Source organism: Anolis carolinensis, chromosome 5 (genome assembly GCF_035594765.1).
Source record: "Anolis carolinensis isolate JA03-04 chromosome 5, rAnoCar3.1.pri, whole genome shotgun sequence".
NCBI classification, from domain to species: domain Eukaryota; kingdom Metazoa; phylum Chordata; class Lepidosauria; order Squamata; family Dactyloidae; genus Anolis; species Anolis carolinensis.
In genome coordinates, this window is record NC_085845.1 from 109,200,304 (window position 1) to 109,214,048 (window position 13,745).

Below are 13,745 nucleotides of genomic sequence, written 5' to 3' on the forward strand. Positions count from 1 at the left end.
TTCTTATTTTATTCTCTTGGAAATAAAAGAAGTGACAGGAGACACACTCAACAGTATAGACCAAAGGAGCAGTACAATTTGGAATGATAGCTAGCTAACACTAATGTTGCTAAATTGTGTATGGCAATGACATTAAGCCAGTCAGAAGGATTAATTGTAGTCTCTGTTCAGTGAATCCTGTAATCCTATGAGCATCAAGCATTATTAATTCAATAACAAAATGTTCACATTATAAAGGAAGGCACATAACCAAAGTACTTTTGCTGTGGCTGAAGCAGTAATTTGGAATGGGTGGAAAAACACCACAAGATGAGATTGTTTCAACTCTAAATATTTGGGGAAACAGAAACCATGGTTGGGGGGGGGGGGGGAGAGAGAGAGAGAGAGAGAGAGAAAGTTAGAGGCTGACATTAAGCAAAGACAACTGCCTCAGAAAACAGATTTTGGCAGCCTGGCCATTCAATTTCCAGCGTCCTGTTCACACAATTATAGCATTACAATTCCACTTTCATTTCCATGGTTCCATCCTGTGGGATCCTGGATTTTGTAGTTTAGGGAGGAGTATTTGAAATTCTCAGAGTACAAATCCCAGGATTCCATAGTATGCAGTCAAGACAGTGGACTCATAATGCTATAACAATATAGCGTGAAAGGATCCTGAATGTATAGAGATGGCCATCACTTTCCTGCACCCTCAGCACACATATACTAGATTTGAACCTACTGAAGGATATCACTTTGGAGCTCATCACATGTGAAAAAATAAGTGTCCTAGGACGCTTCTGCTCCAGTTCACTCATGGAGCTTTTTGCCACCCATCAGACAATGTAAACTGACTTCTGGTGGGGCTCCATGGGTGAACTTGAGTGGCAGTATGGTAGGACACTGTACTGCCAACATGATAGCCTCCCTGTTTTCCATTAGGAACAATGGGGCTACTGCTGGATTAATTATTATTATTATTATTATTATTATTATTATTATTATTTTGTGATTTGAAATCCAGCATATCTATCTTGTTTGCACAGACAGACTACAAACAGAGGCACAACTACATGGCCCAAATGATTCATTGGAACTTATGCCTCAAGTACCACCTTCCAGCAGCAAAGAACTGGTGGGATCACAAACCTGCAAAAGTATTGGAAAATGAACATGCAAAGATACTGTGGGACATCTGAATCCAGACTGACAAAGTTCTGGAACACAACACACCAGACATCACAGTTGTGGAAAAGAAAAAGGTTTGGATCATTGATGTTGCCATCCCAGGTGACAGTTGCATTGACGAAAAACAACAGGAAACACTCAGCCGCTATCAGGACCTCAAGATTGAACTTCAAAGACTCTGGCAGAAACCAGTGCAGGTGGTCCCGGTGGTGATGAGCACAATGGGTGCCGTGCCAAAAGATCTCAGCCGGCATTTGGAAACAATAGACATTGACAAAATTACGATCTGCCGACTGCAAAAGGCCACCCTGCTGGGATCTGCGCGCATCATCCGAAAATACATCACACAGTTCTAGACACAGCTAGTAATAATAATAATAATAATAATAATAATAATAATAATAATAATAATAATAATAATAATAATACATCACACACTTGGGAAGTGTTCGACTTGTGATTTTGTGATATGAAATCCAGCATATCTATCTTGTTTGCTGTGTTATAATAAAATAATAATAATTTTATTTTTGTATCCCGCCTCCATCTCCCTGAAGGGACTCAGGGCGGCTCACATGGGAATAAGCCCAATCAAATATGGGTTAAAAACATAGTTAGCAATTTAAAACATTATGTCACATAAAACCACATAAAACAACATAAACACATCTGGAGCAGTTTAGAGCCTGAGTAATAATAGTTACTGAAAATTCAGAGAGACTGGCTTTGTGCAAGGAACTCTGGGTAGGTCTTAATTGATAGTATCAGGCAGTTATAAATATGGTAAATTAAGCCATGTGGCAACACATATAATGGGAAGCATCAATGGCTGGCTGCAGCACCAGATTGCCCTGTTCCTGCCCAGATTCACCATGGAAGCTGAAGAATTGCAACACTAGTTCTCATCTATGTGATGACGTCCTTAGATTCTCCAGTACTGAAGAAAAATGTAGCAGTGATTAATAGAAGAGAGGGAGGTACTATCTTGTTCTTTGCCTTTGATAACAAAATATCCTGAGCCAGCCCTGAGTAGGAAGGTACACATTAAGAATTTTGAAAGCTCCCAGTTGGGCCCCAGAATATATGTCTCAGCTTCAAAACTTACTTTTTAAAAATGCTCAATTAGAGTAACAGTTTTAAAGCACCTTCAAAATTGTTGGATTGAACCTATGAAGCACCTACTTAGTTTCTTATTGTTCAGTTATTCTTATTATTTGGTTACTTAAAGCACAACACTGGAATGCTATAGGCTGCTGGCCTGCAAAACAGAATTAATAAAAATAAACTTAATGTCTAAGATTGCATTAGAGGCTACAAATCGTAGGAGCCCCGGTGGCTACAAATCATAGCTTTACAATAATGAAGCAATATCTCTGACCTTTGACTTCTTCTAGTGAATTGTGATGATACATTTTGGGTTGTTTTGTACAGTATCCCATTGCTCAGCCACAAAAGCAATGTTAAGACCTCAGGCCGCACCCTACCTGCCCCAAAATACTCTCCATGCTGTTTTACCTGATGAAGCAGACTATGTAATAATATATGAGTATGAATTATTTTGTATCTAATTGGACAAGTATCATCACAAGGTGGATTCTGAATGTTGTTTGTTTATTTGATGGTCAATATGTTTATCATGCTAGAGATCCTATACTTTGGGAAATGGACTTTGTCTTTTGATACAGCTGGGTTTGTTTTTCTAACAGTTGACCCCCTCCAATGTACTCAAGTAATTTGATTTGGCTTTAGGTGATAAGTTTCAGCCAAAAATAGGTATGGGTTGGAAAGGTTAGAAAACAAGGATTTATTAGGAACTGACTGCATTGAAGGAGAACATGCAACAGGGTCAATCCGTTCAAAAGACTGCAATTCTGCCAAACAAATGATTTTATTTTATACTCCTTACTTTCAGGGGCTATAACTCTCTTAAGACCATTACTTTAAAAGGTTAAATTCCCTCTTGACTCTGCCCCCCCCCCCAATTCAGCCAGTGAAGAATACATTCCTTCTCAGTTTATCGCCACGTGGTTCACCACCTAAAATGATGGTGAGCAAATTCCCTAAATTCTTTTTGTCAAGCCCTTCGGCATCATCACTATCCTTCCCTTGAATGCTTCTCAATCCACCCATCCTACTTCTGTATTGCTACGGGCAATGCAGTTGCATTTAGCTTTTGGGCTAAAACTATTTAGTTGTTTGTGATTTCCTCTATTTTTTTTCATCATTTTTAAAATGTATCTGTTATGCAATGCTTTTGACACGAAATAAATAAATAATAAATAACTTCTGTATCATCTCTCAACCCACAAGGCCTCCAAGATGATGAACAAATAAAAAACAATTTAAATAATAGAGAGAGAAAATATGTTTTAAAACACATTAAAATATTCTTTTAAAACTCATAAAAGCATTTCAAAAAAACAATTCTGGAACCCAGTTTTAAAAGAGCTAAAACATCAACAGATTTACCATATTTTAACATTTTTTTAAATTTATTTTTACATTTTACATGTTAACATCTTCTGATGAAGCCTATGAGTTTCAAAAGATAACATGATTTATTTTGCACTTTTGGGGCCGGTCGTGTGAAAGAATACTCACAAGACATATTTTTGGTTTTGTTGTGTTGCTTTGTTCTATGGCCAATCCAACTATTCCTGAAACTCAGTAGGACCAGGATGACTCAGATCTCGCCAACTTCTTTTTCCAAAAGACTTGAATATTTATGAATTTTAGTTACTGTATATACTCAAGTATAAGCCTAGTTTTTCAGCCCTTTTTTACGACTGAAAAAGCCCCCCTTGGCTTATACTCGGGTGAGGGTCCTGGTGGGCTTATATTTGGGTCAGCTTATACTCGAGAATATATGGTATATTTACGATTTTTCTCTATTATTATTGGTATTATTACATTTATTATTGTTCTCCATTATTGTTGCTACTATTACATTTATTTTACTCTATTTTTTATTATAATTATTTGTCAGGCTTACTTCAAAGGACCAGTCTGAACGCAGATCAAAGACAGCTGCTCTCAAACACAATCTTTATTGAAGAATACATGACTTTGGAAAAGTCGAGAATGACCTAATGTTTACATACATCTAATTTTATCACTTCTGATGCAACGTAATATCACACGCAAATATCATCATCAAACCCCACCTTCTGGATCACATTTCCACCAAGGTTTCTATCCCCCCCACACTACAGCAATTATAATTGTTTATACTTTCACCCCTGAGTTCCCAGGCTCATTTTATCTTCTCCCGCCAGGTGCTCGCATGTTTATGTTATGAAGTCAGATTCAGGGCTTGGAAATTCAGCCCTGGGATCTGGCTGCATGACATGGCGCCCCCGTTTTCTTCGTCCTCCTCTTCGGTTCTTCTTTCACCATAGTCCTGAAACAAATCAAACAATAACTCTATGGGTCCATTTTGTCTAAAGTCCCCATATATTTTTTCAGCAAGCTGCGATGGAAGACTGGGTGTATTTTCCCTAAACTTTTTGGCAATGCCAATTGGAAAGTCACTTCATTGATAACACCCTGTATTCTGAATGGTCCAATATATTTGGGGCCCAGTTTTCTTGAAGGTAACCCCAATTTGATGTTTTGGGTACTTAACCACACTAGATCTCCTTTATCTAATTTATCGCCTTCCACCCTCTTTCTGTCTGCGAACGTTTTATACTTTTTGTGTGCTTCTTTTAACGAAGCAGTCACTTGATTCCAACATTCTATCATTTGCGTTTTCCATTTCCCTGCCTCTGTTCCTTCATTTTCTGTCCACCTCGGCAATTGGGGTAAAGGTTGTATTTCATACCCGTAAACTACTTCAAAGGGGGTTTTGTTTGTTGCTGAATGTATAGTTGAATTAAAGGCTAGTTCCGCAAACGCCAACCACCTAGACCAGTCATTTTGTCTCATGTTAGAGTACATTCGAAGGAACTGCCCAAGCGTTTGCTGAGTACGTTCTACCGCCCCGTTTGTCATGGGGTGAAAAGCAGAACTTAAACTCCTTTCTGCTCCTAGCATTTCCAAGAATTTTTCCCAAAATTTTGCTGTGAATTGTACTCCTCTGTCACTGACTACTCTACTTGGACATCCATGTAATTTGTAAATATGGTTTATGTACAATTCAGCTAGTTTCTCAGCCGATGGTAGCTTCGTCAGTGCTATAAAGTGGGCCTGTTTAGAAAACAGGTCTAATACTGTCCAAATATAACGATGTCCTTTGCTGACTGGCAGTTCTCCCACAAAGTCCATAGCTACACATTCCCAAGGCCTGGTAGGTTCCGCTACTGTCTGTAACAATCCCATAGGCTTCCCTCCTCCCGATTTATTTCTGGCACAATCATCACATTGGACAACATGATTCTTTATGTCCTTCCTCATTCCTGGCCACCAACAATGTTTTGCTATTGCCTTTGTTGTTTTGGTAATTCCTGTATGACCAGCGCTCTGGTTGTTGTGAAAACGATGCAGAATCTTAATCCTTAATATTGCTGGGATATACAGTTTCTTGTTTACAAACCAAAATCCCCCCTTCTGGTCCCCCTTTTCTGCGTTGGACGCGATCCATTGATCTCCTTTATAAGACTGTTTTAGTTCATTTCCCCAGTTATCTTCCCCGCCGAGTTCGACAAAAGCCGTGTCCTCCTTTTGGGTTTGTGCTCTTGTCCTGACAGCTAAGCCCCATTGTTTGTCAGAGAATATTGTCCCCTCCTTTGCTGTGGTTAGGCCTTCGTGTTGAGGCATGCGTGAAAGAGCATCTGCCAAGACATTCTGTTTCCCTTGAAAAAACTTTAATTGGAAATCGAATCTGCTGAAGTATTGCGCCCATCTGATTTGTTTGGGGGACAATTTTCTAGGAGACTTTAAATACTGGAGATTCTTATGGTCAGACCAAATTTCGAATGGGATTCCGCTTCCTTCGAGGAAGTGTCGCCAGCATTCTAAGGCTTTTAATATGGCTAATGCCTCTTTTTCCCATATTGGCCAACTTTTTTCAGTTTCGCTGAACTTCCGTGACAAATATCCACAGGGTTTTAAGTTCCCATTTTGATCCTTTTGCAATAGCACTGCCCCGTACGCACAGTCTGAGGCATCGCAATGGATTATGAAAGGGCTCCTGATATCAGGGTGTTTTAGGATGGGTCCTTCAGTGAAGCATTCTTTTAAGGTCTCGAATGCCTTTTGGCATTCTGGCGTCCAACTCAGTTTGGCGCCGGGAGCTTTCACTTTTGCTGTCTCCCCTTTCCCTTTTGTTTTTAAAAGTTCTGTAAGGGGTGCGGTTATTTGTGCAAAGCCTTTTATGAAGGGTCTGTAAAAATTTGCAAACCCCAGAAATGATTGTAATTGCCTCCTTGTTTGAGGCACTCCCCATTCTTTCACATCTGCTACTTTAGCTGGATCCATAGCTAACCCTTCTGGAGACATCCGATATCCCAGAAAGTCAATTTGAGTTTTATTAAATTCACATTTGGACAGTTTTGCGTACAGCTTTGCTTCTCTTAGTCTCTGCAAAACTTCCCGGACCAATTTTACGTGCTTTTCCTTATCTTCAGAAATGATCAAGATATCATCAAGGAATATGAACACCCCTCTGTACAATAACGGGTGTAGTATTTCATTTATAAGCTGCATAAAGCAGCCGCTTCCATTTTTTAACCCGAAAGGCAAAATTTCGTATTCAAAATGGCCGAATGCGCAGGAAAATGCGGTTTTCCAAGTATCCTCCGGTTTGATCCTTAATTTATGATACGCTTCAATTAAATCCAGTTTAGTAAATATGCTCCCTTTCTTCAATACGGTAATTAAATCCTTGACTAAGGGCATAGGGTATTTATTGTCCTTGGTAATTGCGTTTAAATTTCGATAATCAATGCACAATCTTAGGGAATTGTCTTTCTTTCTCCTAAATAACACTGGAGCCCCGAGAGGAGAATTAGATGGCTTAATGAAGCCTCGAGCCAGGTTTTTATCAATGTATTTTCTCAATTCCTCCTTCTCTTGCACAGACATGGGATACACTTTTGGTTTTGGTAAGTCTGCTCCTGGGGTTATTTCAATCCCTACTTCTATATTTCTTTTGGGAGGCAATTTACTGGCCTCTTTCTGATTGAAAACATCCGCAAAGTCTCTGTATTCAGGTGGCAATAGCTGTGGGTCTATTTCCCCTGCTTCGTCTTCCTCGTCCTCCTCTTCTGCAATTTTGCTTATCTCCCATTGCATCTGCTGTTCTTTAAATGCTAAGCTTTTTCCTCTCCAATCTACTTCAGGATTTGCTTGTTCGAGCCATGGTATCCCCAATATTACATGGTATGTGGCAATAGGGGCTATCACAAAGGATATTCTTCCTCCCCATTTGCCTATTTTGCATGGAACTCCCCGTAATTCCTTTGTAGATACTTCCCCAGCAGCGACTGATCCATCTAGCTGCGAAAATGCAATTGGGGAGTCAAGTGCCATCTGCTGGCATTTCAGCGCTCCTGCTAATTCTGGGGTTATAATGTTCCTAGAACACCCGCAGTCTACAAACGCCTTGCAGGTGGCCCGATTTTCTAGCCCCGAGAGGCAAATTGGTACTACTATCATGCGTTTGTCCCGACTCACCAATCTTTCCGAAGATTCTGGGGCCTGCACCTCCTCCTCCGCACGCCTCCCGGTTGCTGGCTTGGGCTTTGGGGCTTTTGGCGGCTCCCCCTTCCGGGCCCAGCATTCCGCTGCTCGGTGGCCCGTCTTCCCACATACAAAGCATCCCGGTTTAGGTTTGTTGTCGTCTCCTCTGGAGGGAATCCCCGGCCTCCCTCCGGGTCTTTCTTGCTTCCTCGTTTCTCCTCGACCTCTCGCCACCGGTCTTTGCTGGCCGCTGCTGCTCCTGAAGCGCTTTACTTGTGCCAGGGTAGATTCGACGCGCCCCGCTAGTTGAATCCATCCCTGGAGCGTCTCGGGGTCGTCTCTGTGCGCTGCCCAGCTGAAAATCTCGGGGCGTAGTCCCTCTTTAAATAGTTCCACTTTGGTTACTTCAGACCACTCCGGTACCCTTTCCGCGAGGTGGAGGAATTCCTCTGCGTACTCGGGCACCGTTTTGTCCCTCTGTTTTATTCCTTTCAGCTGGTCTCGAGCCCTCAATTGCTCTAGCCGGTCTCTGAACCGGTTCTCCAGTGCGGCGAGGAAGCGGGGCACTGACCTCAGGCATGGGTCGCGTCTGGCATGCAATTGCACATACCAGCTGGCTGCTCCTCGCTTTAGTGTGTTGCCGATGGCTCGAACCCTGCTTGCTTCGGAGGGAAATGTGTGTGCGTTGTCTTCCATGTATCCTCTAATGCTAATTAGAAAAAAGTTCAGTTCCTCTGATTCCCCTCCGTATTCCAGCTTGAGATCTTCCCTTCTAGGCATCCATTCTGCAGCCCTTTGATATTGTCTGGGCGGCATGGGGAAGGGTTGCATCAGGTTTCCTCGGGTGGCTCCTTGGAACACGCCGCGCCCCACTCCGGTGGTCATTCTGCGCGGCTCCTGGAAGTCTGCCGCCGCTGTTGGCTCTTCCGCCCATCCGCATACTGGCCTAGCTGTAGCCCCCTCATCTCGCCTTTCCTCGTCGTACGGCACATCCTCCTCCTCTTCCTGGACCCCTCGCTCCTCTCCGCCTTCGTCTGCGAATCCACTGGACCCGATCCCTGGCCCCAGTGGCCTTTCCACCCCGACGCCCATTCGGGGGGTTGGGAGCTCTGTTGGAGACGGCGGCCTCAGGGTCCCCAGGGCTCGCTGACGCTCCACTTCTCGCGCCATGCTGTCCCGGAACTGCAGCTCCTGCCAGTATTCCTCATCTCCCTCGTCCCTTGCCGCCACGGGGCTCTGCGTTGACGCCCGCTGGCCCCTCTGGCTCCAATCTCCTTCTTTGCTTGGTTCTCTCTCGGCGCCATATCGGCTGGCCTCCTTCTGGAGATTCTCTTCCAATAATGGCACCAATCTCCCCACGGTTTCCGACAGCCTGGATAAATTAGTTTCCAGTATGGATAACCGCAGGGCCACGGTCTCCGGCATACTTCCTCCAGATCCCCAACTGGTTTCTGCAGCTGCAGAGACGCCTCTTCCGAGCCTGGGAATTCTCTGGGTCACGCCGTTCGGCTTGGGGTACCCCGTAGAGGAAGCTATGGCTTGCAGCGTCTCTTCTCTCTTCGGCCGGGCCCCTTGCAAAGGCCTCTCTGCCTCATTTGGGCTTTGATCTTCTTCCTCGCTCATTATCACTTCACTGCGAATTCCGCAGGAGGGTGAGAAATGGGATTCTCGACTTTAATGTCAGGCTTACTTCAAAGGACCAGTCTGAACGCAGATCAAAGACAGCTGCTCTCAAACACAATCTTTATTGAAGAATACATGACTTTGGAAAAGTCGAGAATGACCTAATGTTTACATACATCTAATTTTATCACTTCTGATGCAACGTAATATCACACGCAAATATCATCATCAAACCCCACCTTCTGGATCACATTTCCACCAAGGTTTCTATCCCCCCCACACTACAGCAATTATAATTGTTTATACTTTCACCCCTGAGTTCCCAGGCTCATTTTATCTTCTCCCGCCAGGTGCTCGCATGTTTATGTTATGAAGTCAGATTCAGGGCTTGGAAATTCAGCCCTGGGATCTGGCTGCATGACAATTATTAATACATACATTTATTATTTCACTCTGATCTTATTATTATTGCATTTGTTATTTTACTCTATTTATTATTACTTGTATTATTTTCCTGCATTTATTATTATTATTATTACATGTATTATTTTACTCTATGATTATTAAAAGGATACATAAGGGTATTTACATTGAAGAAGATGAGAATAATGATTTGATCAGAGTCAGAGAGTCTTATCTTAAATTTGAGCTTGATGTAAAAAAATTTAACCTACTGATGCCTCAATTAATGTAATTTTATTGGTATCTGTTTTTTATTTCTGAAATTTACCACTCACAGCTTATACTGGAGTCAATGTTTTCCCAGTTTTTTGTGGTAAAATTAGGTGCCTCGGCTTATATTCGGGTCGGCTTATACTCGAGTATATACAGTATACTTCTTTTTCTTTTCTTTCTTTCTGTCTTTCTTTCTTTTGACTTTTATTTGAGGTTTGAACATACATTTTTATTCTGAAAGTTCTAAAGGGAATGCTGCAGACACAAAGTCAAAGTCTGAGACAAAGGAAAGTGAAGCCCATTGAAATCGGTCTGTTTATGCACACTTAATTTTTTTTGGGGATATATCAAAAATAAACACATTGTTCCTTGCGTATTTCAGCATCTAGCTACTATTCTGAAGAGCACTATATTCCATGTCTACAAAGAATAAATTAGAGGAGCATATTACTTCCAGGAATTGCTATAAAGCTCTCAGTTTCCATGTTTATATAAGAACTGCAGAAACTCATATTAAGAATCCTAAATCCCAAATGAAGAACACAGCCCACATCAAAGCAAAAGCCCTATCACTCAGTTTAAATATATAATCTTAAACTTTATCAGTACAATATGGGAACATAAAATTATTTTCCTGGGAAAGAGCAATTTCTCTTGATTTCCTTGCAGATGTAAGGAGTTAGTCAATGTTGTAGCTGTCTTTGGTTTGCTGTGGTTTATCAGGTGAACCGTCCCTATGGGTTAAGCTAATCTGCCTGAATTTTTCTGCTCATTTTAACTGCTATTCAACATTTTTGATCTGACAACTTAATGCCATCCCACTAGAAAATATATGTTCTTTTGAATAACAAATGTTTTTCATATTAACAATGTGGAAAACTTCAAGGGGTGAGGTTATCTTGAGATAATCACACCCTTAGGGGATTACATGCACATAGATCATGATAATCCAATCTCAAATGCTAACTTCCTAATTGCAAGCATGCCAGCACCAACTGTAAATACATATTTCCCCCTTAATGGCTTTTTAAAAAACTGAATATAATGAACCATGTTGCGATCTTGATGTCATCCATCATTAGCCACAAAAACCTCACTCATAAAACTGAACATGCTTAAGACTATATTTAGACTCTGAAACAGAAAAGAAAAGAACATTTTAATTAGAATGTTCAGTTTTGAGATAATTTTGCATTACAAAATGCTTACTTCTAGTTCTCCACACCTCTTGTTTCTTCCCTATTGGAGCAACCATAGGCACACTCATAACCAGCCCTATCAACAGTCAGGGAGAGTGAAGAAATGGTCTCAGGTGACAGAAGGATGGGGACAGCAGCTTCATTTCACCAGTCATTCTGCCTAAGCCTCTGGTGGCATGACACAGCCTGTGTGCCACATAGCTAATTTCTCATCCTCTAACCCAGGCATGGGGAAACTTGGACTTCAACTCCCACAATTCCGAAAAGCCGAGCTGAAGTCCAAAACACCTGGAGGGCCCAAATTTCTCCATGCCTGCTCTAACCCATGGCCCTACAATGCACCATATAGTGGGGCCCTATCCAACTATCATACTCCAGGAAATAATGCCCAGCTGCTCACTGGAGGGAAGGATATTAGAGGCAAAGATGAAGTACTTTGGCCACATCATGAGAAGATAGGAAAACTCAGAGAAGAGAATGATGCTGGGGAAAATGGAAGGAAAAAGGAAGAGGGGACAACCAAGGGCAAAATGGATAGATGGTATCCTTGAAGTGACTGCCTTGACCTTGAAAGAGCTGGGGGTGGTGACGGCCGACAGGGTACTCTGGTGTGGGCTGGTCCATGAGGTCACGAAGAGTCGGAAGCGACTGAACAAATAAACAACAACAACAACAATCCAGCTCCCAATCTTGGGGTAAGATTCAGTTGCTAGCCCAGACTGCTTCTCTCTGTGGTCAGGGAGAGATCCAACAATTGTCTCATGTAGCAAAATATTTCAAGCAAGCTCTCATTACTCAAGTTGCCCCATAGCCCTTAGGTGTAATTTTTGCTACCCAAACCAAATTTGTATATCTGCTTGTTTACATTTTATTCCTTCCTTTTTCTATGTCAAATTTTAGATCATATGGATAAAAACTGTACTGACAACATTCACTGTGCTATACAAATTTTGTTGTTGTTGTGTGCTTTCAATTCAAACCTGACTTCATGGCAACTGAATTATAGGATTTTATTAACAAGATTTATTCTGTAGGGGGTTAACTTTACTTTCCACTCAGGACAGTGCAAATGTGATCTAAAGAAGCTCTGGAACCTTTATGCTGAATCTAGGGACATTGTTTACATTGCTGGAGAGTGCCACCACCCTATTGAAGTGGCACACACCCAATCACCATGGCACTCCAAGTCCTAGCTGGCCATGGAGTGGAATGCAAACTCTTCAACAATGCGGACATCTATGCCATTATCAGAATGGAGTGCCCACATGACTAGCACAAAGAAGGGGGGAATCCCCTTGTTCTTCCTGATAATTTGGGCACTTCTGACACCAGCATACACCCATGTGCAACTACACAGGGATCTAAGGAAAATAAGGAGAGATCAGCTCATTTGTATGGGTGCCTCTATTGATATCAGAATAGGGCAGGAAGAAGGAATAGAGTGTTAATGCTGATCACCTTACTCATAATATAAGCAGAGGTGTAACGAATAGCCAACAGTTCTGTGGCTGTGTGTAAGTAATAGAAACAGTGACATGGCCATGATCCATCCCCTTTCCCTATGTTGATGAATCTAGAAAAAGTATAATAGTACCGGTATCCAGTTTGGCTGAATCAGACTGAAACTAGCTGTCCAGACTACCCCACAGCCATTCCAGCAAACTTAAGAAAAACCCCTGACTGGGCAGGGCAAAATTAGTATAAACAAGAAAACACATGTATACTCACCAGATGTAGTTGTGCACCATGAAGCCAGACAGCCTTCTGTCTGTCTTTATCTTAGGGGGTTTCTTTTGCTAGTGTAAACAAGCCTTTAGGTGGGTATGGCACAAAGAAACAATAATTACATGCATGTCACAGTAATTCTTATAAAATATTTAAATACAATATTTAGATATAACTTCTCAGCCTTTTGGCTAGGATCAAGTGCAGTCTCTGTTCATGTGTAATATTTAGGTATTTTAAAATTAAATATAAAAATAAGTGCAATGTTTTCTCATTCACTGCATTTTCTTGCATTTTGCTTCTCCTCACTCTTTACCTACCAGAACAGAGAGAGATTGTAAGAGAGGACGCATCTACATTGACAACAGGTTGGTGTGGCCTACAATCAGCTCAGTGGCAACTGTAAGCCACAGTTATTGATTTCAAATTACTTGGGGGGAACCCACTTAACATGTCATTCCCCAAGGTTATACTAATTCTGGGGAAAACCAGAATCCTGAGACAGGATTGTTCCCCAAGTTAAGGCCAGTTCTAACCAGCGGAGTTTAAGATCTTCCAAGGAGGCCCTTCTCCCAGCCCCGCCACCATCATTGGCGGGGACAAGAGAGAGGGCCTTCTCAGTGACCACCCCTTGGCTATGAAACTCCCTCCCTGGCGAGATTGGATCAGCTCCTCCCTCCTGTCCTTCAGAAAGAGAGTAAAAACTTGGCTGTGAGACCAAGCCTTTGGGAC

The 13,745-nt window shown here is 41.9% G+C and overlaps 1 protein-coding gene and 1 non-coding gene across 2 annotated transcripts; one reads left to right on the forward strand and one right to left on the reverse strand.

The window, feature by feature from the left end:
* Window positions 1-4,192: 4,192 nt before the first annotated feature.
* LOC134299392 (uncharacterized) lies at window positions 4,193-11,678 on the reverse strand. The gene is made up of 2 exons (XM_062982126.1): window positions 7,786-11,678; window positions 4,193-4,570 (listed from the first exon to the last, which is right to left on the reverse strand). The coding sequence occupies exons 1-2, from the start codon at window positions 9,412-9,414 to the stop codon at window positions 4,463-4,465; spliced, it is 1,737 nt and encodes a 578-aa protein (XP_062838196.1). The 5' UTR covers window positions 9,415-11,678; the 3' UTR covers window positions 4,193-4,462.
* Window positions 11,679-13,184: 1,506 nt separating this feature from the next.
* Window positions 13,185-13,367, forward strand: LOC134299799 (U2 spliceosomal RNA). The gene has a single exon (XR_010007050.1). It is a non-coding gene; the product is annotated as a U2 spliceosomal RNA (small nuclear RNA).
* Window positions 13,368-13,745: the final 378 nt, after the last annotated feature.